Source organism: Arvicola amphibius, chromosome 7 (genome assembly GCF_903992535.2).
Source record: "Arvicola amphibius chromosome 7, mArvAmp1.2, whole genome shotgun sequence".
Lineage (NCBI taxonomy): Eukaryota > Metazoa > Chordata > Mammalia > Rodentia > Cricetidae > Arvicola > Arvicola amphibius.
This window is the reverse complement of record NC_052053.1, coordinates 98,494,907-98,522,486: the sequence shown is the minus strand read 5'-3', so window position 1 is coordinate 98,522,486 and position 27,580 is coordinate 98,494,907. Positions and strand designations below refer to the sequence as shown.

The following is a 27,580-nucleotide window of genomic DNA, read 5'->3' as shown; positions in this document are numbered from 1 at the left end:
TGTCAAGTATCTGAGCATAGGAGGGAGAAGGAAAAGATGGCTTGGGCCTAGGGAAAGGAACCTAAGGTGGTAAGCAGCTATCTAGACACGGGGCTCACAGCGTCCCTTAGAAGCAACCTTTTACTTCTGCTGCTGTGATAAAACATCTCAATGAAAAGCAACTTAGGGAAGAAAGGGTTTGTTTTGGCTAACAATTCCACATTGTAGTCCATTACTAGGGGCACGTTTTGGAGCAGGACGTGAGACAGCTGGCCATACCACATCCACCGTCAAGAGCAGAGAAGGAATGTAGACATGCTTGGTATTCAGCTAGCTGTCTACTCATATACAGTCCAGGGCCCAAATGGTGCTACCCACGTCATATCAATTAAAGCTGTCCAAATAATCTTTCAGCTGGTTGTGGGAGCATACCTTAACCCCAGCACTCATGAGACAGAGGCAGGTTGATCTCTATGAGTTCAAGGCCAGCTTGATTTATTTACATAGTGAGTTGCAGGACACCAAGGCTACAAAGTGAGACCCTGTCTCAAAACAAATTCAGAATAAACAAAACAATCTTCCAGAGGCGTGCCCACAGGCCAACCTCATAGAGCAGTCCCCTGCAGCCCTCTCCCAGGGACGTCTAGGCTGAGGCTGAAAAGTAACCAGCAACAGCAGCTGTGTCCACTTCTGTTGTAGGAAGGCTGACTGTCAAGGATTACACAGGCCATGGTTCTACTTTTTTTTTTTTTTTTAAGATTATTTATTTATTATGTTTACAACATTCTGTCTGTGTGTATGTCTGCAGGCCAGAAGAGGGCGACAGATCTTATTACAGATGGTTGTGAGCCACCATGTGGTTGCTGGGAATTGAACTCAGGACCTTTGGAAGAACAGCCAGCGCTCTTAACCACTAAGCATCTCTCCAGCGCCCTGATTTCTACTTTTTTAAACATATTCTTGTCCCTACCCCCAAATTGGGGTGGTCACTAGTAAAGAAACTGGATGAAAACTAGTGTCAATATTTTGTTTACTCCTACTTTTTTCTCTCTTTCCTTTCCAACCTGGAATCCAACAAATCTGAATTTTATTTTATTTTATTTTATTGCCAACAGAGCCAAGGTACTGAAGGTAAAACAGGTAAGCATATCTGCTATTTGTCAGGGCAAGCAAGGCCGTGTTCCCAGAACCACAGTAGTGGATGGGCTCTCAGTGCACTTACAGAGCTTTCCTCAGCACAGAAGCATCAAATTAGCATCAACACATCTTTGGACTGCGTTGTGCTAAAATGCTCAATTCCAAACCTTGCTGTTTCAGTTGCTAACTTGCGTTTTCATAAAAGAAATGTTAAAATGAGTTTTTGCTTGCATTTATGTCAGAATGCTCCACAGTTTTTCAAATAGCCCTAAATATACCATCACTCTGTACTACCTACTGATGTGAAGCAGCACGCTCAGCATTGATGATTACATAAAGTATCTATCAGCTCTGGACAATGTTGAAGATGCTCTATGTCTGCAGTATCAAAAACTCAGCCAAGATGGGATAATTCCTTACATAAAAATGGACAAGCAAACTGGGGAGGTGGCTCAGTGGTGGGGCCCTGCCCAGCAAGCCCAAGGTGCTGAGTCAGTCTCCAGCAGTGCAGTAGGTATATGAGGATGCAAATTTGCTTTCTTTTTTATACTAAATGCTAAAGTTATATGGATACCAAATAATCGCTTTAAAACAGTTTTTATCATTTATTGTAAGTTACTGTTGGAGCCATACGCCTAGTGCATGTGCCAACACACCCAGGGGAAGGTTAAAGGATTGCAAGAGGGACAAGCTAAGACGTCCTGCTTTGCATTCTGGCTCTTGGGTTTCAAATGACCGAATTCAGCTTAACTGCACAGTTACGATCCTAATTGCTAATAACGAGTACATAAATGGCTAGTAAACCGTTTTAATTTTTAACAAATGAACATGCCCAGGAAAAAGGACAGGCCTTCCTGAGCCCTTACTTGTTCACACTTCACGTTAAGACAGTCATTCTTGGGCGTCTGCTCTGGCTAACTTTGCCAAACGTGATAGCACTTGTTTGTAGGTTTCTTTCAAAAGCCAAAGATGGAGACTACTGAGGAAGCTCAAGTGGTTAAGAATACTTGCTGCTCTTGTAAGGACCTGGGTTCAGTTTCCCAGCATGCACGTGGCAGCTCACAGCCACCAGTTCCAGAGGATTTAAGGCTGCCCTTCTTGCTCTGTGGGCACAACCACAGGCAAAACACCCATGCACATAAAATAAATAAATCTTTATTATTTATTTATTTATTTTTGTTTTTTGTTTTTCGAGACAGGGTTCTCTGCAGCTTAGAGCCTGTCCTGAAACTAGCTCTTGTAGACCAGGCTGGTCTCGAACTCACAGAGATCCGCCTGCCTCTGCCTCCCGAGTGCTGGATAAAGGCGTGCGCCCACCACCGCCCGGCATAAATCTTTATTTTTAAAGGTCAAAGTTTTTTTTTGTTTGTTTGTTTGTTTGTTTGTTTGTTTTTCGAGACAGGGTTTCTCTGTAGCTTTGGAGCCTGTCCTGGAACTGTTGACCTGGGGAGATGCCTTAGTAAGTAATGTGCTTGCTCACAAATATAAGTCTGGAGCTCAGGTCTCTAGAACCCATCTAGTGTCTGATATACAAAATGGCAAAAAACTCAAAAAAGAAAAAAAACCAAACAAACAAAAAAACCCCAAAACCAAAAACACCTTGTCTCAAGCAAGGGAAAGAGTGACACCGGAGGTTGTCCTGACTTCTACAGGTGCACAGTGGCATGTGTGTGTGTGTGTGGGGGGGGGTAATAGTGGATCTTCTCACAGAATTCCATAAATATAAGTACTCTCACTACCTTAGAGGACACTGGGATCCAAGTTAACTCAGAGAAAACCCTGACTCAGATTCTAAAGGCCTTTTCTACAATGCCCTGGGAGTGGGTGTGTGGGAGTCCATGGCACTGGGGAGGCTTGGGCTCAAGGACTGACACAGTTTGAGCTACACAGTGAGTTCCAGGCCAGTCAGAACTAATAAAACCTTGTCTGTAATAACCAAACAACCTAGAATCTCAGCCACTGGATTACAAAGTCAAGGCTACTCTAGACAACTTAGTGATCTCTGTATAAAATATAGGTGTCTAGGGCTGGGGATTGTAGTAAGTTGTAGAGCATTTGCCTAATTCAATCCCTAGAAATGCCAGTAAGAAGGAAGGAAAAAGAAAAAGGCCAGAATGGCTTTTGTTTTCCCCTCCAAATTGGGCCAAATGTTCCCAACAGAAAAGACAAGGAGTAAACATTAAAGTCCTAATTTCTGTCCTCTTCTGTACTACTCTCTTTTCATGACATCCAGTCAGGGGTTTACCTCCTTAGGCCTCTCAACAGTTAGACCTTACTCTCACTTGTCAACTTCACCTACTTGTTTCTTGCCAAGATCATTGGCTTCAAAGTCACCAAGAACAACTATGCTTTCAATTTAAAAGCTAAATGTAATGTGGTCAAGATTTGTTGATGCCCTTGTCTAGTAGCACCTAATTAATCATGCAGGGAAGTAGTGTTAAGTGATCATACACATAGAAAAATTGTATTTTTGCTTACCAAAATCAATATAAAATTGCAACCTTAATAAAACACCATTGTTGATTTTCTTGTTGGAAATCTTCGCATTCCCCCCACCCCCCTTCCAGACCAGACATCGTTGTGAGAAGAGGAAGGAAAAACCAATCAAATCAAACACTAAGATGAGGGATGCACTAAGGGACAGACTCCAGAGAGCTGGAGGAGGACAACAAGGAAATGAAGAAGGCCTTGAGTGTGATGGTGCACACCTGTTACCCAGCTCCCCAGGAGGCTGATGCAGGCAGGAAGATTCTGAGCTCGAGGCCATGACAAACCAAAAAATAAGGTAGAAAAAAAAAAGCATTTCCAAGCAAATACACAGGCCTCTTTGCAAAGAGAAAAAGAAGCTGGATTCTGCAGACTTAGATGCTGACATGCCCACGATAGTAAGATAGAGTCAGGCACGGAAAATGAGCTTGACAGACTGTCCCATGGAAACCAGTGAAGAACAACTGTTAGTAGTATGCAATTCTACACTCAAGCAGAAAGATTATTGTATAGGAAATGTTTGAAACAGTCGCAGAAGAACCTTAACAATCTGCAAAGCATAGTTACGAGAAAATTTACAATAAGCAATACAACATTTTAGAAAAGTATCAGGTAACTAGCAATTCAACATTTTAGAAGAAGTATCAGGTAACTAGCAATTCAAATGACACAGGGATATGAAAAAAAGAAAACCAGGGAAATGACCTTCTTGGGCTTAGGAAACTTTGGCACATGAGAGCATGTGATATTTACCAAAGAATCCAATGGTTAATCCAGATTGCAACCCAACCAATATATTTGACATGTGTGATTCAACACAGCTTACCCCCTCCATGTTGTTTCCCCCAAGACTATTGATTTCCCTTCTCCTTTTCTTTTTCCCTTCTTTCTTTCCTTCCCCTTCTCTCTCTCTTTTCCTCCCCCTCTTCCCTCCCAGCACAGGCTTTTGCTATACAGTCTGGCTGGCCATGACTCCTTTTGCCTCAGCGACCTGCAGAAATTGTGGGCATATACCACCATGCCTGGCCATGGTTATTCATTCTTGATTTTTTTTCAAATTTTTTAAAAATTTTTTTGCTGTTCAAGAAATCCTAATGGTTTTATTTTCTACATGTACCTCTCATCTACCTTTAGGACCTTGGTTCAAGCCACCACTAACTTCTCACATGTATCCCCATTTTCCTCTTCCTGACAGCCCCACTCCTACCCTCAAGCAACCAGAGCAATCCTCTTAAAATAGGTCATATCAGGTAGTTCCTCTGCTCATCATGTTTTTTTTTAATATATGGTAGTTCTTTTTTAAATATTTATTTATTTATTATGTATACAATATTGTCTGTGTGTATGCCTGCAGGCCAGAAGAGGGCACCAGACCCCATTACAGATGGTTGTGAGCCACCATGTGGTTGCTGGGAATTGAACTCAGGACCTTTGGAAGAGCAGGCAATGATCTTAACCTCTGAGCCATCTCTCCAGCCCCAGAATCATGTTTAAGTTGAGTATATGCACATGCAGGTAACACCCTATTGCACATCCCTCCCTCCCTCCCTCCCTCCCTCCCTCCCTCCCTCCCTCCCTCCCTCCCTTCCTTCTTTCCTCCCTCCCTCCCTCCCTTCCTTCCTGTTTTCTGAGATAGGGTCTCTGTCCTGGAACTCATTTTGTAGACCAGATTGGCCTCAAACTCACAGAGATCCACCTGTCTCTGCCTTCCAAGTGCTGCGATTAAAGAAGTATGCCACCACCACCGCCCAGTTCATCACAGAAGAATTCTATGTCAAGAAAGTATTATTGACTGGGAGTGTGGCTCCGTGGTAGAGCATTTGCTAGTACATTCAAGGCCCTGGGCTAAGCTCCCCCAGCACTGCCAAAGAAAATGAAAGTATTTATCTTTTCATGCATCTATCCGAACACTTTGCAATAATGTCTTCCTGGCATACTTAGAAGAGAAGCCTTAGAAATCCCTAACATTTCCAAAAGGCCTGAACCAACAGTTGCAGGCTTTAAGTTTCAAATCACAGAGGAACACAATCAAGGATACTGACAAGACAAGAGTGAGCAGTGGCTGTCCCTTGGGGAACATGTAACCACTTAAGAGATGAGAGAAGCCAGATGGGGACAACAGTGCTGTCAGCAGAGCTCCATGGGCAGCAATGTTTAATTGTACAAACAGACAATTATACCAAGCTCTTCCTCACATGTACTTCACATGTGTCTGCAACCAACTACGTGTGACCAACTGAAAACAGCTGTTTTTCCACTTACAAGGAAGGCACAAACCAGATGCCCAAGCTTAACTCACTGAGAGCAAATTATGTTTAGGAAAAGCAAGAGAGCCAGTGACATGGCTCAGAAGGAAGAGGCAATTCCTAAGCCTGATGAGCAGTTTGATCCCTGGGATCCACAGTGGAAAGAGGGATCCAATTCCTGTAGGTTGTCCTCTGAACTTTGTGCATATGCAAACACACACAAAGTAAAGTTAAATACAGAAAAAAGTAAGAGATATTGTCTACACATACATGCAGGCTGACAAATACACTTTACAGCTGTTGCTAGCCTACTGCATGGGGGTGGCTGAGGTGACTTGATAGTGAAAATGCATGGGCTTCCCTTTCCATCCAGGAAGTCTGTCAAAAGGGAACCCTTTAGAGGACTCATGACTCCAGCAGTCTTCACATAAGAACCACTGGGCCAGTCATTCACGAGGAGTACAAAGACAATGTTTCATCCTGCTTTTTTAAAAGGGAGTGTTCAGAAAGAGGAAACATTTTAAATGAGGAAGAACAATCACTGAGTAGCTACTAAGTACTCTCTCTCATATTAATACCAAGAAGGTAGATGTCATCAATCTTAATTTCACATAGGAAGAAAGAGCTTGGAAGGGTTAGAGTGTTTTTCTAGAGTCCCCGACTATAAGATAAATGGATTAGGAATTTAAAAACAGGACTATCATTCCATCTGCACTACATCTTTGCCCATAAATAATGTCAGGGCTTAGAAGATATATAATATATAGCTAAGTGGTAGGAGGGCACTTGCCTAGCATGCAACAAGCTCTAGGTTCTATAACACACACAAGAGAGAGAGAGGGAGACAGACATACACACATGAGGCAGAGAAAGAGAAGAAAATAAACATATGTAGTATGGTATTAAAGCAGAGTCATCTCCCAGGGAAAGCTGCTCTATCTGTGAAAACCTTAAAGCTACAACAAGGTAGAAGAGGAAAACACAAATATTTTAAAGAGTAACCCATCTCTCCCACTACCTTGCCAACTCTATCACTTCCATATCTAAGCTACTAGAAGAAAATGCTTTGTATCTACAGTGATCAAACTGTTCCTAGCAACAGTAGTACAACATATTATTTAATTAATATATTAACAGTCAGGAGGCAGAGGCAGGTAGATCTTTGAGTTCAAGACCAGCATAGTTTACAGACTGAGTTCTACATAGCCAGGGCTACATCACAGAACTCTGTCTTTAAAAAACATTATTTAAGTGTGTTGCTTATATGTGTGGATATGCACACATCACAGCTACGTGTGGCAGCCAGAGAACAACTTGCAGACTTGCAGGATGGTTCTCTCCTTCTACCACACTGGTCCTGAGGACCGTATCCAAGGCAGCCCATGTCTTCTACTTCTACACACTGTTTTCAGAGAGCTTCTACAGTTATAAATCATACAATGTGGCAACAAGAGTGGATACATTTTTTCAAAAGAACGACCTAGATAATTCCTGTCTGAGACCTGCCTTACCCAGCTCTTCGAGTGTGGCAGGACTGGATTCCAGGCCCGAAGCTCCCTTGCTGGCTGCATATGTAACATGCAGTCTGCTGATCTTATTTTCAGGATCACACACACAACAGGTACCTTTCCTTCCCATCTGAGAGGTGTGAACACTCACACAGGCATTTTCTTTACCATGGCAAAACCTTCAATTTCTATCCTTCCCGTGACTTATGGGGATCTTGGAAGCAAGTCCTATCAACTAAAGATGGTGACCTAACCCTGCTAGGTACAAGTTTACAGGGCATAGGTCTTACAAATAGAAACACTCTCCTCAGCCCAGTCTGAAGTCTTACATGAATACTGGCCAATCATTATGTCAGAATTGCATTAAAAACTTAATTTCTTTAGAATTTATATAACATTAAACAAATGCCCTTGACTTTGACTCACTCAGGACTCTCAGCATTTGGTATTCGCTGTGAAGCACAGAGCAGGCATCTAGTTAATGTTGACTGCTTGTCATTGAGAGTCATGCAGTAATTGTGACATTAAGGTTCGTAATAATTAGTCGGCTTCCCTTACTAGCTCGCCTTAGAGTCTTATATTCAACAAATGCGACCAGAGAGGGAAGCCATGCTTGTCCACAGTCCAGAACCAAACAGTTAATTTAGAAAGGCTGTAGGATGGATTAGGTCATTTCTCACTGACACAGTCAAAACAAAAACTCAAGGTGACTTGCTTTGCTAAAACTTGCTGGATATTTAAAAAAAACTATGAATTAATAGCTAGCAATTAAAACTTAAGAGGGCCAGAAGGATGGCTCAGCGAGCAAAGGGATTTGATGCTCAGTTGTCCAACCTGAGTTCAATTCTGAAGAACCATATGGTGGGAGAGAATAAACTCCCAAAGGTTGTCCTCTGATCTCCACATGTGCCCCAAGCACATGGGCATGTGTGCTTGAAAGCAGAAGTGTACATGTATGTTTATGCACAGATATAATAAATATATTTTTTAAAAAGTATAGCTATTATGTATAAAAAAGAGATGTCAAGTGTTTTTTTTTTTTTTCTTTTTCTTTTTTCTTCAAGACAAGAGTTTGTCTGTGTAGTCCTAGCTGTCCTGGAACTAGCTCTGTAGATCAGGCTGGCCTCAAATTCAAGAGTTCTGCATGCCTCTGCTTCCCAAGTGCTGGGATTAAAGGCTTGAGCCACCACCACCTGGCAATACAAAGTATTAATGAAATCAGTTCCACCTGCCAGGAACAGCACACCCCACTTTAGCTGAGGCCTGGGTGTTGTCAACTGACAGTGATCTGAAAAGGTTTCCACTCTGGGGGCATAAGTTGGAGTTAAAAAAAAAAAACCTGGAGATCTAGGAGAACCACTGCTGCATGGCTCTTATAGTCATATTAAGTCTAAATTCTTGTGTGTGTGTGTGTGTGTGTGTGTGTGTGTGGCTTACCCTTGCCACAGTACTCTGGGTAGAGAGATCAGAAGACAACTCTTTAGCTTCTGTCGTCAGCTTGTGGGGTCGAGGGATTGAACTAGGCCTGTACACAAGTATCTCCATCAGTGAAACCATCTTGCTGGCCTTCACAGTCATTTTTTAACTGTCCCTCAAATAGCTTCCATATAGAATTAAGATACATAACGAGTTCCAGGCTAGCCAGTACTACACAGTGACATCTTAAAAATAAATAAAATGGGTGTGGTGGCACATGCCTTAATCCCACCACTCTGGAGGCAGGCAGATCTGAGTTCGAGGCTAGCCTGGTCTACACAGCCAGTTCCAAGACAGTCAGGGCAACACAGAGAAACCCTGTACTCACACAAAAAATCTCCAAAACAACAACAACAACAACAACAAAAACCCAAGCGCCCCCCCCCCCAAAAATTAAACAAACAAATAAACTATAAGCTGTTATCAGGCAAAGCAGAGAAGTCTTCAAATTTTAAATAATTATTTGATTTAAAAATTATACACTAGCTGGACGGTGGTGGTGCACACCTTTAACCCAAGCACTCGGGAGGCAGAGGCAGGTGTATCTTTGTGAGTTTGAGGCCAGCCTGGGCTACAAGAGCTAGTTCCAGGACAGACACCAAAGCTACAGAGAAACCCTGTCTCAAAACACCAAAAAAAATTACACACATGCCGGGCTGTGGTGGCGCATGCCTTTAATCCCAGCACTCAGGAGGAGGAGGCAGAGGCAGAGGCAGAGGCAGGCAGATCTCTGTGAGTTCGAGACCAGCCTGGTCTACAAGTTGGTGTAGGAGGTACTTCTGTTTGCTTTCATTGGTTAATGAATAAAGAAATTGCTTTGGCCTGATAGGGCAGAACTTAGGCAGGTGGAGAAGACAGAACTAAATGCTGGAGGAAGAAGGGCAGAGGAGGAGAGAGATGCCATGGATCTGCGGCCGGAGGTAGACGTGCTGAAACTTTTCTGGTAGGCCACGACCTCACGGTGATACATAGATTGGTAGGAATGAGTTAAATAAAGATGTGGGAGTTAGCCAATAAGAAACTAGAGCTAATGGGCCAAACAGTGATTTTAATTTAATACAATTTTTGTGTGGTTATTTCGGGACTAAGCTAGCCGGGTGGCCAGGACAAATAAGTGGGCCCCCTCTCCTTACAATAGCTAGTTCCAGGATAGGCTCCAAAGCTATAGAGAAACCTTGTCTCGGGGGGAAAAAAAAAAGAAGGGAAAAATTACATACATGTATGACTTTAACAAAAATAATTTAATTACAACAATAGCAGAAGTAGAGAAAAAGAAGATGACTGCCCAGAAAGAAAAGGAAAGTCCACGCAGAAGGCAGGAGAATGTTAATGGGTTCTGTCAGAGTAATGGCAGCAAGGCTGGATTCCCAAATGAGTCAAGATTACTAAAAATAACTGCAAAAGGTACTTTCATTTCATGCAGAACAAGATGATGATTAAAGGAACTGATTTTCTGTGACTGATGATGTAATGCTGGAGAGGCACACAGAGAAAGCAAAGCCCACAACTACCAGCTACTGAAACCAACTAGAGGGAAACCACATGGCCCTGCCCTTGCAAACAGAGAAACCTGACACCGAGTCCAGCAATAGCCAGTGTGGAAATGATGGGCTTATGGACAACTCAAGTATAATGTAAGTGGATGTGAGGTTTGGGGCCTCCTACAGCTTATATGAAACTTGCTTTACTTTCTGGTTTGCTGTTACTTATTTTTAAGATGGGGTCTCACTATTTAATACTGGTCCATCTGGAATTCAGAGGGATCCACCTGCCTCTGTCTCCCAGTAATGGGATTAAAGGTGTGCACCTGGCCCTGGGTCTGCTTTCTGAATCACCATGTAGCACAATTTAAAATCAATGAGGCAATGATTTTTTCCCTCTTTGGCCAAGTCTGACTGACTACATCTGTGGAATCCACTAATTGGATTAACTGACAAACAGAGACAGGACAAACTCAGAGAGAAATCAGTGAAGCAAGAAGAACAAACCTTACTTCTTTGAGAAACTACAAAATAAACCATCACTGAAGATCATCTTGAAAGGAAATTGAGAGCTCCTTGCAAGAAGAGAAAGGGAAATCAGGGGTGCAGGTGCAGAGAAAAGTGGGGACAGAGAAAGAAGACCATCTTCAAACCAAAGAGAGATACACAATCTACTGGTAGTACCTTGACCCTCTAACTTTCAGAAATATTAGGGAATAAATTTATGGAATTTTTTTTTCTGAGATAGGGTCTTTTTATATAGCCCTGGCTGTTTTGGAACTTGCTATGCAGCAGACAAGGCTGGCCTTGAACTCTGCCTCCTGGATGCTGGGATTAAAGGAATGCACCACAATGCCTGGCTTTAAAATTTCTATCTTTTAATCTATCAGGTTTGTGCTATTCTGGTATTGTAGCCCTGGCGGACTACACAAAGGACTTGGAAGATACCCCAAACCAAAATAAACAAAAACAAAACAAAAAACACAAACAAAATCTTCCATTCTGTTGCTAATTCCTAATTTTCTTTATATAAGTGTGAAAAGATTGAAGAGAACAGTTCCAGAAAGGGGAGAGGGTAATCTATCTTCTACTTTAAAAGTTAAAAAGATTTAATAATTAAAAACACTGCAAGTCCAGGTAAAAGATACAACTAAACCCAAAGGTTATTTCTCAGCTAATCAATCTGTGATCTGTGAGGGTGGGAAACTCCAGCTCTCCCTGCCTGGGCAGACTGCTGCACATCTGGCTGTGCCTCAGAGTGACTGCTTCTCTGCACTTCCACATTCCAGAAGGAAAGTGCTTCATAACTTCCACATTCCAGAAGGAAAGTGCTTCATAACTTCCACATTCCAGAAGGAAAGTGCTTCATAACTTCCACATTCCAGAAGGAAAGTGCTTCATAACTTTTTTTGGTAATTAGACCACAGCAATTGGATACACCTTACCCTGACCCCCATTTTATTTTTATTTTTCGGTTTTTTGAGACAGGGTTTCTTTGGTAGCTTCGCTGACTGTTCTGGTTCTTGCTCTGTAGACCAAGATGGCCTCAAACTCACAGAGATCTGCCTGTCTCTGATTACTGAGAGCTGGGATTAAAAGTGAGCAACACCACCACTTAACTGACCCCCATTTTAAAGGTTTGGTAGTGGTGTTATTCATTAAGCAACAGACAAAGCCAAAATTACGTCTCTCAATTTTTGAGCACCAGACATATTTCTTGTCATACACTTGGCAGAGTTCTCTGCTATTTTTCTGATGACCATTTTCAAGTTTGAGGCTACCCATGTATCACTTATAGCAGATGGTTGAGTTGAGCTGTCCTCAAGATAAAAACAAGTCATTTTTCTGGCAGTAGGTAGCATTAAATAGGTGAGGATGCCATTATTGAAAAATGAAGGTTGAGGGGCTGGAGAGATCACTCAACAGTTAAAAACACTCGTTGCTCTTGCAGAGGACAAGGTTTGATTCTCAGCACCCATACCATCTGTAACTCCAGTTCCAAGGAGTCTGATGGCCTCTCTTCTGACCTCCATGTGCACCAAGCATGTATATGGTACAAGGACCAGACAAATATGGAGGTAAACACAACACAATAAGATGAATAAATCTTATTTAAAAAATGAGGTGAGTGGCTGGAGAGATGGCTGAGGTAACCCCTGCTGCACTGACTGCTCTTCCAGAGGACATGGGTTCAATTCCCAGCACCCATACGGCAGCTCACAACTGACTGTAACTCCAGACATGTGTGTCCACGGCAAAACAGCAATGCACATAAAATAAATTGTTTAAAAAAAGATTTGCTTAAAATTAAAAAAAAATGTTGAAAACTCAAGATGACTTAGATCCAAATTTAGGGAAACTATAGGCTTTAGTCAATACATCTAGGCAAGTACTGGGTGCCTGGAGTACCATCCTGAAGAAACACCTCACCATCAGAAGTCCTCCTTTAGGAAACACCACCAAGGAAGCAATCATGCATAAAACAGCAAGCAGGATGTGATGGACGAGGGAAGCATTTAACAGAAAATAAATAAATACACACACATACACACACACACACACACACACACACACACACATATATAAACATGAAAAAACTCCAGGGCTGGAGAAATGGTTCAGAAGTTAAGAACACTTCCTATTCTTGAGGAGGTCTAGAGCTCATTTCCCAGCCCCATGTTCCCAGTTCCATGGGATCAAGTCTCCAGGGGTACTAATACTCATGTGCACATACCTACAGTCAGACTGACAGACACACAGACACACATACACAATTTAAAATAATAAAAGATTTTAAGTGTTCTGGGGAAATTCTTTGAAACAGGATATAAAGGAAATTCCTAAGGTCTAAGGAAAGATTTTTAGAAGTAGGGTGTGGTGGCACACACAGACTCTCAGCAATCTGGAGATTGAGGATTCTGAATTCCAGGCTAGTCTGGAGTATACAGTGAAACCCTATTTCTAGGAACTACCTCCAATATCACCCATAAAGAGTGAATAAAATCTGGGTGTGGTAGTGCACACCTTTAACCCCAGCACTTGGGAGGCACAGGCAGGTGGACCTCTGTGAGTTTGAGGCCTGCCTCGTCTACAGTGCTAGTTCCAGTATATAGCCAGGGCTACACAGGGAAACCCTGACGCAAAAACAAAAACAAAACAAAAAAAACCAAAGGGGAGCCGGGCGGTGGTGGCGCACGCCTTTAATCCCAGCACTTGGGAGGCAGAGGCAGGCGGATCTCTGTGAGTTCGAGACCAGCCTGGTCTACAAGAGCTAGCTAGCTCCAGGACAGGCTCTAAAAGCTGCAGAGAAACCCTGTCTCGAAAAACAAAAACAAACAAACAAACAAAAAACTCAAAGGGGGGGGGTAGAGTGAATGAAAGAAAGGTTCTGGGATTAGAGATGCAGTCCATCTCTAAGGGTAAAGAGTAGAGACTCCAGCCTCCTGCTGTCAAGCCTGACAACCTGAGTTCAATCCCTGGCCCCACATGGTGGAAGGAAAACTGACTCTGGCAAATTAATTGTCCTCTAACCTCCTCATGTGTGCCATGGCTAATATGCATTCATGCATGTGTGTATACATACACATACTCAATAAGTAAATGCAAAATAAACCTCTAAAAAAAAAAGAGGTTCCAGATACAACCATGTATAAATGACCTGACTTCTTCTAATCTTTATTTTAAAAATTCCCTTGGACATTTTCTGATAAACTGTTTATATTAAAAGAAAGGAAGTATTGGGGATTGTAGAGAAGGCTCAGCAGTCAAGAGCACTTGTTCCTTTTGCAGAGGACCCAGGTTGGGTTCCTAGCACCCACATGGTGGCTCATAATCACCTGTAACTCCAGTCCCAAAGGACTTCATATTTGAGGGCACCAGACACACATATACACATACATTCATAACAGGCAAAACATTTGTACACGTAAAATGAAATAAAAATCTAAAACAATGTTTTTTTAAAGAAGTATATTTATCTCTTGTAATATATCCTCTCAGGGAACCGCACGCCATGGTCCAAGAGAGCCAAGCAGAGTGGCACATCCACAGTGGGACAGACTCACCTGCTTCTGGATCTGCAGGAATCTTCCACATGTACAGGTTGAAGTCATCAGAGCCTGAGAGGATATACTGTTGGAACAAAAGAGACACTGTATGTACTACTTTATAACTAGAGAGATAATTATTCAATTACACATATAATACAACACATACTATTATAGCCTTGTGATATACCTATATCATCCTGTAAAGAGAAATTTTATTTAAAACAGGGCCAGTGAGATGTCTCAGTGGGCAAAAGCAATTGCTGTGTAAGCCTGATAACCTGAGTTTGGTCCTTAGATCTTACAGTGGAGGGCAAGAACAGGTCATGTGCATTGTGTCCCTATTACACATACACACTTTTAAAAACAGTATAAACTGTCATATATCGAAGGTGTCACAAAGCAAACAGCCTAGTACAAATATTTACAGATCACAACGTAGAGAAAAAAAAACCCAGGATCTTCATAGAGATCATTAACATGAGGCCAAGCATCCTAAAAGTCACTGTATCCACCTGACATCCTGGAGCAGCAAGCTGCCCTCAACCCAGATATGACTTAGTGCCAAGGATGTGACATTGTTTTTATGTAGCGATTTCCAATTGCCTAGTCTGAAAGGGGTCATGATTGCTAGATCTAACTAACTAATTAGACTCATAAACATATTGAGTACATCTTTGGCCCTCATGACTTTCTTTGAAGCTAGCCTAGTGCTCCCACTGATCCTGTCTCAGCTCTTCTGGGAATTGTCAAGCCTGTATTTTCTTAATGGAACCTAGCAACTTGTAACCTACATGTTTTACAACACTGCCTATTTGATGTAAGTCCCTGAGAATCCAGGTGTCACTTTACATGCCTTTGTAAGCAATAGAGTAGCTGGCATACCAGCTGATCTGGGTTAGCATGTAGTGAGTAAATCTTTTCTGTTAATCTTGTGAAATTCCTGGGCTACTGAATTCCAACTTCCTAACTGCAAGGAAACTTTTCAATTCAAGTATAACATGTCACCTTTAAGTTTCCTAGTCAAGCAAGTTTACACAGTCATTTGTCAGCCACTTAGGTGATAGAGTAGGAACATCAGGGTCTCATCTGGGTTCCACCACTCATTCTTGGAGAACGACCAACCTGGCTCTCTCCTCTCACTTAGCAGATGAAGGTGCTAAATCAGTACTTTCACCTAGGTGCCCTGACTCTTGAGGAAAGCATAGCTTCACTGTATATGTCCTACCTTCGCCTTTCACTTATGCTCCTCAAGGTTTTTGAAGGCTAGGAAATGATTTTTTTTTTAAACCATAATAAGAGTCGAGACAAGATCAGGTTAGCTTCAGAGAAAGTCATGAGAGCGAAAGACACAGAGATGGTTCTCCTGTAGCCTGTGGGTTCAACCGGTGAAGCTCCCTATCACTTGGGCTACCTTCTGCCTGATTGCTGACTGCCAGGCTCCACATCTCCTTGCCAAAGGCTTTCAGCCATCAACCGAAGACTAAGGAGAGCAGGCTTGTGAGCAGTGCAGCTTCCTGTGCTGATGGAAGAAGCTGGATACTGAGGATTGTGTTTTACAGCTTCCCCTCATGCAGACTCAAACCGCTGGTGGGCATGGAGGTCTCCTCTCCCCTCACACTGCTCTGCTCTGCTCCTGCTTACTGCATTTCCAAAGAGTAAGTTACACCTGAAAACTGAACTACTATTAGACAGAGGGGGAGGGACCCAGAACACAAAAGAATCATGTACAGAATCATCTAAGAACTACATGCATGTATATATGTATGCATCGAATAAAACTCACCAGTCAACATCTCATTGTTCCATGTTCTGCTTAAAAGACACTGTAAACCTGATATCAAATTCCTGCTTCCTTCTTTCCTTCTCCAAACTAAATAAACAACAACAAAAATGCATACTAAAAAAGGTACGGCAAAGCTTTGCTTATTGGAGATCTTACTTTACTGAAGCATCGGTATTTTGCTACTTGCTTAGTACTCACTGGGACAAAGCCTGGGAATGTTAAAGGAACCACCCAGACAGAACGCTGACTCAGAAGACAACCTTAGAAGGAAGAAAATGCTCCCACAGAGTTAAGCCTGCTAAGCTTTAATATGGTAACTCCTCAAACACACAGAAAATGCTTGGAATGCTTTAAATGCTTTTGGGGATAAGGCAAGTCCTGATAGCCTTAAAACTTCTCTGCCATCTACCAGGACAGAACAGCTTGGGATAATTTCTGGGGCAGGGGGTGTCCGTGACCCATTGACATCTAGTCAGACTGAGTAAATGCTCACCAACACTAGAATTACAAGATGCCCTGAGGAATTATTTATGTCATTTATTGGTTGTCTGCTGGAGTCCTGCCAACATTAACAGTTAGCTGCCTGGGATACTGTTAACTGGGAGAGTCTGAAATAAAAATGAGTTCATTCTTTTATTCTTTAAACAAATATTTATTGAGTGTCTACTATGTGCTGAGCACTGTTCCAGGGAAGGAAATACAAAACTGGCCAAGAGAGACCTTATCCCTACCCTCTTGGAACTATCATCTTATATAACATGGAAAAGGGGAACAAAGCTAGGAACAAGAAACACATTCATGATGTTCCCAGGGTGGGTAAACACTAGAAGGAGAGCGAGTCATCTGGGTAGAGAAGCTAGGGAGTGTTGGGGTAGCTGGTTTCCATTTTATGTAGGGTGCTCACAGAAGGCCTCTCTGATAAATGGCATTGTGAGCAACACTCTGAAGAAAATGAAGGAGCAAATTATGTGGATATCTGGGAGAAGACTATTCCAGAAAAGGACAGAGAATTCTGGGATATTTCAAAATATAAATTAGCAAACTGTGTGTAATGTCTCAAACCAGTAATCCAAGTGTTCAGAAGGCTTTGAGGCAAAGAGCTGAATGAGGAAGATCCTAGACATAAGAGTTCCAGATCAGCCAGGGCTACATAGTAAGATCCTGTCACAAAACAAATAAATAAAAAGCAGAACAAATTAGGTAGCCAGTGAAGCTGGGGCTCCACACAGGCTGAGTGTGCACTCTACCACTCAACCCTTTCCCAGCGTTTTAAAAACATCGTCTGGAGACTGGTCTTACCAGCTTTGCCCATGCTGGCCCTGAACTTGTGTCACAGGCCTTTGTCATCAGCCCCTGCTTTTTTTCAAGGCTGTGCACAAGATTATTCAAGTGGACCTGGAGTAGAGAGGCATTTAATATTGCTACAGAAAGAATGTCCTTTCCTAGGGTTGCCTTCTAGGACTGGGATGGTTGAAGCCTCAGATCGAGTGAAGCCTGGCAAATGGTTAGTTGCTCAAGGCACCACGTCCTGGTAGGCTCTCTAAGAGCATTCTGGTTTGGGGTACAATGGAAACTGAACAAGAGACAGAGGCAGAAGAGCTCTAATGCCAGTCACTACCAAGAGAAAGCTACAGTACATAATTTCATTAATATTCATAAACTATAATAATCATTTGGACTAAAGCATAAAGCAAATTCCTAAGTAGTGAAAACAGGCATATTTTCTCTCTTTCTCTTGGTATCTCTCTTTCCATACTGCTGGATCCATGATCCACATGGGTTCTAGAGCGTGCTGGGGGTTGGGTGGGGTTTTTGGAATTGGGTCCTCATACTTACATACAAGCACTTTACCAACCTAGTTATCTTCCCAGCTCTAATAGCCTCCCTTTATCTTGATACCTAACTTCAATTGGGCTTTTAAAAATTATTTTGGCTTGGTTAAATTTTAAGAAAGCGTCTTATACAGCCCAGGCTGGCCTTGCACCCGATTTATTTAGCCTCTCCCTTTCCCCTTGACCATCCTCTACCTCTGCCTCTTTTTTTACCTCCTCCTCTCTTCATCTGCTGTTTCTCTCCCCCCTCCTTCCCTAGCTCTGTTTGAGACAGTATCTCACTATTAGCCAAGACAGGCTTAGAATTATCAGATCTTCTGCCTCAGCCCTCTTTGTAAAACTTCACAGTAATCTGTGGGATTTTCCCACAGTGATGTTTGGTTCTTTATTTAAGTGTGTATGTGCTGTGCATGTGTCTACCTGTATCATGGAAGACATGTGAAACTCAGAGGACAACTTTTGGGAGTTAGTTCTCTTCTTCTACCATGTGGATCCAAGGCTGGCAGGCTTGGTAAGCTATGTCACCAGCCCCACAGTGATGTTTAAATGTGAACATCATAAAAGGGAACGGAGATGTCGAACACAAGAATCTGGGGCAACGACTCCAGTGCCAATCTTACTGCTCTCTGCGCCACAAGCCCTGGACCTTTGGATAAAAGGAGTTCTCTGGGTACAATGCACAGGTGCTTTTGAAATAAGGTGTCAGACTGGGTGTCAGGTACATGCCTCTGACCCCAGCACTTTGGGGGACCAGGCAGGAAAACTCATGTCCCAGGACAGTCTGGGCTATACAGTAGAACTCTGTCTCAAAATGGAATGAGAGGAAAGGAGAAAGGAGAAGCGAGAAAAAAATAAAGGGGTATTTCTTCCAGCCAGGAAGATACATGACAGTGAAGAATTGGCCATTTCTAAGGTAAATTTCTTCTTTAGCCTCATTCTAAACAAACTAAAAATTGGCATGGTGGCACATGCCTTTAATTCTAGCACTCGGGAGGCAGAGGCAGGCGGATTTCTGAGTTTGAGGCCAGCCTGGTCTACAGAGAGAGTTCTAGGGGCTATATAGAGACTCTGTCTTATAACAAACAACAGCAAAAAACCAAAATCTCAGTTCTTAGGACCCTATACCTTGTAGGTAGAGTAGATGCCAAAGGAGAAAGACTGTTTCAAATACTAGAAGGTAGGGAACAGCGTTCTCATTTCCAAATACTGGGAGTTGAGGAAACATTGGAGAACCATATACTACTTACTACCTTGGGTCAAAGGAGACAAACTCTGGTTTTGGGGTAAGAATGGTAATAATAACAATATAAAACTGAACATGGGTTGTATGGTCTAGATTCTCTACAATCTTCTCCAACTATTACCAAAGCTTAACAGCTGGCCATGCGCTGATTCATTTCACTGTTCACTAATAGTTTAACCCAATCCTCTGTCAGCAAACAGGTACTACCGTGATCAAGCAGATGAGGTCCAACAATCATTCCTTCACAACACATTTCAAGAACACATCAGAAGAACACCAGAAAGAGCTTGACAAAAAGATTACCCCGCAGGCAGTGGTACAGGCTTATTTGTCACGATACTCTGTCAGCTCATTAACATGTATAGAAACAGTCATTGGATAACACTCTTTACTTTCTGGTGCTGTGATAAAACCCAATATTTGCTCTAACAACTCTTACCCATTTCTTCATCTCTCTCTCTTTTAAATTAAAAAGAAAATTTAAATTATGTATATTTGTGAGTACAGGTTCAAGGAGAGGCCAGAGGAGTCTCCCTAGAGCTGTAGTTTAGTTACAGGTGGTTATGAGCTGCCTGATGTTGATGCTGGAAATTGAACTCAGGTCTTCAGGAAGAACAAGCTGTGCTTTTAACTACTGAGCCATTTCTCCAGCCCCTACTTTTTCATCTTTCTTTTTAAAAAAATTTAAAAATGTATTTTATGTGTACAAATGTGTACCATGTACACACATCAAATCCCCTGGAACTGGAGCTGCAGATGGTTGTGAGCCACCATATGGGTGTTGGGACTCGAACCTGGGTCCTCAGAAAGAGCAACAAGTACTCTTAACTACTAAGTCATTTGTGATGGTTTAAACAAGAACAGTCCCCAAAGGCTCGTATTCTTGAATACTTGGTCTCCAATTGGTAGAACTATTTAGAAAGGACTAAGAAGTGTGGCCCTGGAATGGCTCAGCAGTTAACAGCACTGGTGTAGGAGGGTCTTCTTTCTATGTGTTGCTTTCATTGGTTGAATAAAAAAGCTGCCTTGGCCTTTTGATAGGGCAGCCCTTAGATGGGTGGAGTAGACAGAACAGAATTCTGGGAGGAAGAAGGCAGGCAGAGAGCCGCCCGCCATGAAGCTGCCAGGTCAGACATGCTGAATCTTTCCCAGTAAGTCACAACTCATGGTGAGATACAGATTATTAGAAATGGGTTGAATCAAGATATGAGAGTTAGCCAATAAGAGGCTAGAGCTAATGGGCCAGGCAGCAATTTAATTAATACAGATCTCCTTGTGGTTATTTCAGGCATAAACTAGTCAGGCGGCTGGGAGCTGGGCGGTATGAAAAGCAGCCCGCACTTCCATACTACACAGCACTGCAGAGATCCTGAGTTCAATTCCCAGCAATCACATGGTGGTTCACAACCATATGCAGTGAGATCTGGTGCCCTCTTCACGTATACAGGCATACAAGTAGGCACTGTATAAATAATAAATAAACTTTAAAAAAAAACCCAAAGAGGTGTGGCCTTTTGGGGAAGGAAGTGTGGGTTTGCTTGTTCTGCCCCCCATCACTACCTGTGGATCATCACCTTTATGAACCTAACCATGTGAAACTGTAAGCCAGATTCATCTCTTTTAGAAGTTGCCTTAGGTATGGTGTTTCAGCACAGCAACAGACAAGTAACTAAACACCATCCTTCCAGTGCCCTTCTTTATCTCTTAAATCACAACTTTCTCTAGAAATTTCTTTCTATTTGCAAGGTACTTTTACTATCTGAGAAGCTCAATCAGGATCATCCAGGACAAACGCACACACACACACAATTTAGATCTAAATTAGACCTACTGCAGAAAACATGATTTCACAGTGCTGTCTGGAGTACAGGCAAATCAACAGCTACACTGTAAGTTTTATATGATTTTAGAAATATTGTTACCAACAAAAATAATCTATCCAAGTTAAAAGGAAAAAAAATCAAGAGACAAGTCAAGCACTAGACATAGTCCAGTTAATACTCAAAAAGGTCTCATCAGGCCTTTTAGTAAGAAGAAAATCTCTTATTGATCTCTTGACAGCTACATGGATGGATGGATGGATGGATGGATGGATGGATGGATGGATGGATGGAAAGACAAGCACAACAAAAGTGTGTGTGTGTGTGTGTGTGTGTGTGTGTGCGTGTGTTATGCATGTCTGCATAGCTTTCAATATTCCCCACCATCTATTGAAGGAAACATATCAATCAATTACTACTCATTGTGCGTTGATCAACTTAAGAGTTCTCTCCAAAGGCTCCTTCCACAATAATTGATTAATTATTCTCCAGTAAATGCCATGTCTGTCTAATTAACTGTATTGACTAGGCTAGAAAAACCAGATGGCTCTTTTGCCAGAATCCATAATAGAAGAGGAATAACTATTTTTATTTAATTAAACATAGCTCTTTAGTTTCTCTGACCTTTGTTAGCAGGAGAAAAGAATAAGATAGCACAACTTGTGGCACGCTCCACTAGAGATCATTTCTAGAGAAGGGTTCGCTACTTTGTGTAAATACATGTCTGATTATACAACTTATTTATAGTAGTACCTGCCACAAATATTATCTAAAGCATTAAAGGAAATTTCTCTGGAAATGGGCAAGTGAGAGACTTAACTGGTGATAAGACAAATAGAACTGCATTGGCTCTTAATGCAAACATATACATATGCATACCCAGAGGATGAGAGCATACACATATGCACACACAGAGGATGAGAACACATGCCCATGCACACCCAGAGGATGAGAACATATGCACATGCACACCCAGAGGATGAGAGCACACGCACATGCACACCCAGAGGATGAGAACATATGCACATGCACACCCAGAGGATGAGAGCACATGCACACCCAGAGGATGAGAGCATACGCACATGCACACCCAGAGGATGAGAGCATACGCACATGCACACCCAGAGGATGAGAGCATATGCACATGCACACCCAGAGGATGAGAGCATCCGCACATGCACACCCACCCAGAGGGTGAGAGCACACGCACATGCACACCCAGAGGGTGAGAGCACACGCATAGGCACATCCAGAGGATGAGAGCATATGCACATGCACACCCAGAGGATGAGAGCATACATGTATGTATACCTAGGGGGGTGAGCGCATACATGTATGTATATCCAGGGGACGAACACATATACATATTCATACCCCAAAAAGGGACATATATACATATTCATACCCAGAGGAGAAGCTTATATACATATTCATACCCTAAGAATAATAGTTTTGGCTGGGTGGTGGTTGTGTACACCTTTAATCCCAGCACTTGGGAGCGGGAGGCAGAGGCAGGTGGATCTCTGAGAGTTCAAGGTCAGTCTGGTTTACAGAGTGAGTTTCAGAACTGGTTCCACAGCTACTGAGAAACCTTGTCTCGAAAAACCAATAATAATAATAATAATAATAATAATAATAATAATAATAATAATTTCACATGTGAAATTATGTTATTTTCATTGTTTTGGATCACTTGCCATTTCAGCTCTATTAAACTCCTGGAATTCTTTGGTTTATTAATAACCAAACTTTATGAGGTTTAAGTAAGAAAAATATGTTAATAAAGAAATATTCTATAACAGCAGCTGATAATATTCAAATAATCAGTAGGGAAGAAAACTTTTATAAAAAGTACTGTCTATAGCAGCAGCAGTTGCTATAAGCAAGAAGCTTGCTTTATTTGAAGACAAGAATTTTTGTAAATTTATTTTGGAAATCCAGGTTTCAGCAGAAGCAGAATTAGTCAAATGGCATCAGTACCCAGTCTTCCCCCACTAGCCACAGTTTTGACAGCCGAGGACTGGATTCTCTCTCTCACTCTAGCCCAACGATATTCATTATTCTATAAGCATTTTCAAGAAGATGAATCTCCCTTTTCTCCAAAGCTTGAGGAAGCTGGAAAAAGAGGCAAAGCTATTGACTGAGTCATATGTTGAAGGAGACTGGCAGGCAGGGCAGGAGCAGTATGACCCGTCCTGTTTCATTAGTATCTGTCCATACTCCTAGCTAAGGTTGTGCTTAAAGGAAAACTGTCAGGTTGTGTTACCAGACCGCAGCAATTCCACTTATTCCCAACCTAAGAACAAATCCAGATTACTTTGTGTTCTTTTTCAGCCACACAGTTATTAATTAGACCACTTCTAGAGGGCTTTCCCTGATTTATAAGTTCTTAACTGAATCAGCAAATGGACTACAGGATGAACCTCTTTGTTCAAGGTTGGTAATAGCTGAGCACCCAGATCCCAGAGGTCCGGGAAACCCTTATTATTTATCTGCAACATTATGTGGTTATATGTACTTTGGTGGGGGGCGGTGTGTGTGTGTTCTGTATACCCTTGGCTATCCTGGAACTCTGTTGGCCTCAAACTCAGAGGTCAGTACTCTGTCAAGAGCTGAGATTCAAGGCATGTGCCACTACAGCCCGTCTATATGCACTTTCTGACAGTGTTCATGGCTCTCAGATTTTCAAAATGGCCCAAGGTTTAAAAGAATTCAAAACAGCTGATTTAATAAGCAAGTTCTCTTCAATCTACCTCCCCACCTTGGTACTGAGGGTCAAATCTTAAGACCTTACATATGAAAGGCAAGCATGCCATCATTGAGCTACATCCCTTCCTAGTCCTCCTTTAACTTTTTATTTGGGGATGGTAGAATCCTCCTGCCCTAGCCTCTGTAGCAGCTAGGACTACAGGTCTACAACTGGTTAAAACAAAATCCTCTAAAATATTCACTCACAGGACATGCATGGCTGCACATGTCTCTGACAGAGGTAAATGGATCCCCATGAGTTCAAGGCCAGCCTAATTTATGTATCCAGTTCCAGGTCTGCCAGGGCCTCACAGTAAGACCATGTCTCAAGAAATAAATAAATAAAATAAACAAACAAACAAATAAATAAAACAAATAAACAAAATATCTACTCCAAAGTGGCTGGGATGGTCCAGAGGGTGAAAGCACTTGCCATGCTTGCAGATGCCCAGACCCCACATAGGAATCACCTCTATTCTGGGCATGCCCCTAGAGGGCAAAAGGAAGGGCATGGGAGCCTCCCATTTCACACTTACACAGAAGAGGAGAACCCATCTCAAATAAGGAAGGAAGGCGAGGAACAACACTTGGAGGCTATCCTCCACATAAGTGCTGTGGCACACGGACACACACATAAAAACAAAAATTCCTTTAAAAATTCACTCCCTAAATAGGGAATTCATTGACCATACGCTCTGCAGCTCTTCCTCATTGGCCCATGAATATCACTGGATCTTAGCAACACAGGAGGCAACATGACTGAGAAAAGGCAACAATCACAGGAAAGGAAGTGACTTTAATCCTGGGTTAGTCCTACACTGCCAGCCATTACAAATCACTCTTGGCCTCACTTTCAAGGAGGATGAAACCAATGCTACCTAGAGGTCACTGTGTGACCTCAAATACAAGAGGAAACAGGAAGCAAGGGAGTAGAAAAACTTAGTCAAATCACACAAATCAAAGGGTGGAACCTAAGAGTTAAATTTTCCTATAGAAAAAGTATATTTTTATTTCCTATGAAGAAGAACATATCACATGTGGGGTGGTCAAATGAGTGTGTGTGCTGGGAGGAGTGGGGGACAAAGTCATAAAAAGTAGAGCTACATTTTACAAGGCAGATCTCCAGTCTGGTGAGTTCTTACACAGACATCCTTGCCATCCATCCTACACGCACTACACCAACAGAGAGGGTGAGCAGTGATGTCATGTCTGAAGTCAGGTCACAAATTTATGGTCATTTTGTTGGGCTCATGGAGTACAAAGACAATCTTTGGAAGAGGAGGGCAAACAATTTCATTGCCATGATTTTGGGTGCCCTTGCCAACTGTCAAATCCACAAGAAAGAGATCCCAATGCTCTGTCCCCCTGCTGCTCAGCCTTTTCAGAACACTTGCCTATATTCCCATTCCTCTTTCAGCAAGATAGAGACAAGCCGGCTTAGTCATTAATTGAGACTAAGAAGTTTTTAAATAATCAGCATGTCCATTTCCAGGTACCCGAGCTGTTAGCAGGACTCAGGCTAGGACAAGCGTCATTTAAAAAACTGTTCAAAAGAAAGCGATAAAAGGCAAGTTCTGCCTGAGTGTGCGCCAGTAGAGCCAGCAGGTGGAGTACGAACATTCTTTTAACCCTGGGTACACATGGGACTATAGAGCTTAGAACAGAATGTAGCCAGTCCAGCTTCAGGAAGGAAACAACAAAATGTAAGGATTTGTGAAGGAGAGAGAACTTCTGAGCTCAGGCAACTCCTAGAGGAGGATGCTGTCACTCACTAGACCCTAACACTAGGTGTACTTGCTGAAAATCAAGTCCAAAAATGGGGCGGTCAGCCTGTGCCTATAGGATAACCTGTGCTGCTCAAGGGAGGATGCTGAGGCTGGGGATCATTTTAGGCCAAAAGTTCATGGTCACAACATAGTGTTGATAAGTTTACTTAACTATATAAAGATTTGTTACATTTGTTTAGCGATGTAAAGATGTGCTGCTTTGCTGAAGGCATCTGATTGGTCTAATAAAAAAAGCTGAACAGCCAATATAAAGATAGGTGGGACTGGTGGGTAGAGAGAATAAACAGGAGGAGAAGCCTAGATGGAGAGGAGAGAAAATGAGAGAGAAAGAGACACACCTAGGGCCAGTCAGTCAGGCAGCCACCAGTCAGCCAGACAAGGAGTAGGGCATACAGAATGAAAGATAAAAAGCCCCAAGGCAGTATGTAGATGAAGAAAAACAGGTTAAATTATGTTATAAGAGCTAGTGGGATAAACATAAGACAAGGTCAAACATTCACAACTAATCATAAGTCTTCGTGTCATGATATGGAAGTTGGTTAGTGGCCAAAAGAAAGCCTGCTACAATATAGTGAGACTGTGTCCAAAAAAAAAAAAAAAAAAAGCAAAAAAGCTCTTTTCTTTTCTTAGGGTTTTGCTTCTATTGATATCCAGCAAACTAAATGCTACTGTAACCTAATCTGGCAGTGAATATTATTAAATTTGGATGTTTCAAGTATACCACAGATAAACAAACCATGCATTTGAAGCCTAAAGCAGGGAAGTCAGACTATAGAGAGAGCTTGGAATGAAAATCAAACCATGTAAGGTCATGTGAACTGGTCCATTGTAACATCTATTGGAGCATAATAAATGTTCAGCAAACATCTGTTTTATTAATTTTAAAAGGTATAAAGCTAGGAAATGTTGTTTTCACTTACCCATTAATCAGACAGACCATGGAGTCAAACATGAGATAAAATGCACTGTGGAGTATGGCACAGAGATCTCATGGTGGCCCACATCAGAACACAGAAATACACAGATTTGCTCTATCACTACAATGAGGTATCAACTCCAGTGTTTCTAAAGAAAATCTACCTTTGTTTTGGCAACACAGGCTGCCATGGCAGTGATGGACCAAACAATGGAAGCTATCCTACTTTGACAGAACATAGGCTTTCCACTTAGCTGGCTTCCACTGCTCCTTAACGTACACTCCAGACACTAATTTTTACAGTCTGTCTTACTTCTAAGAGCCTGAGTTCTAGTCCTCACTCAACCGTAGCACAAATGTTAGTTGTAGGCACACATGTGGCGATTTGGGCACCTTACCTTTCTGAACCTCAGCTTTCTCAAAAGGAAGAGTTGGTTCAGAATGATCTCTGAAAGCTCCGTGGTTAGAACTTAAAAGACACAAAATGGGCTCAGCATCATTTCATACTTTATTTCATGAGTTTAATTTTTCAAAATATTAATTTCATTTTGAGGCAAATGGACTACCTAGTGAACCTAGGATGGTAAAAAATAAAAATAAGTTCAGGCCTTCTGGCACAATATCTGGATCCATTCATGGGGCCTGACTAATCTCCTTGTAATTAAAAGCTAGAAGGCTGTCTCAGATGGATGGGATCATCCATGTTCCTCCATTCCTATTATGGAGATTCTCAAATTCCTCCCTGGGATGATCACCCAGCCTATGACTAAATGAAGAGTGCAGAGCACAGAGCCCCAGGCTGTAGGGTTTTCACAGTACAGACGTAGGGGTGATGTCAACATAAATATGGATGCAGTGGCAAATGCCTATAATCCTACCCACTCAGAAGGCTGAGACATGATTGCAAGTTTGAGGCAAATATATTAAGACCCTGTCCCAAACTGAAAACAGCAGAAAAGATCCTGTCTGGACTAGTAAAAAAAAAAAACAAAAAAACAAAAAAACCCTCCCAGTTGTACAGATCGCAGTGAACTGGCTGCTGCTGAGTAAGCCCTGACTGTGGAAGGCAGAGCCTATGAAGCACCTTT

At 42.1% G+C, this 27,580-nt stretch overlaps 1 protein-coding gene across 2 annotated transcripts in view; it reads right to left on the bottom strand.

Moving 5' to 3' along the window:
• Window positions 1-27,580, bottom strand: part of Dcaf5 (DDB1 and CUL4 associated factor 5) — a 110,303-nt gene that overhangs the window by 10,694 nt on the left and 72,029 nt on the right. For both annotated transcript variants that reach the window (XM_038337353.1, XM_038337354.1), the window contains exon 7: window positions 14,379-14,445. In XM_038337353.1, coding sequence (XP_038193281.1) covers window positions 14,379-14,445 — 67 coding nt within the window. The remainder of the gene's footprint in view (window positions 1-14,378; window positions 14,446-27,580) is intronic.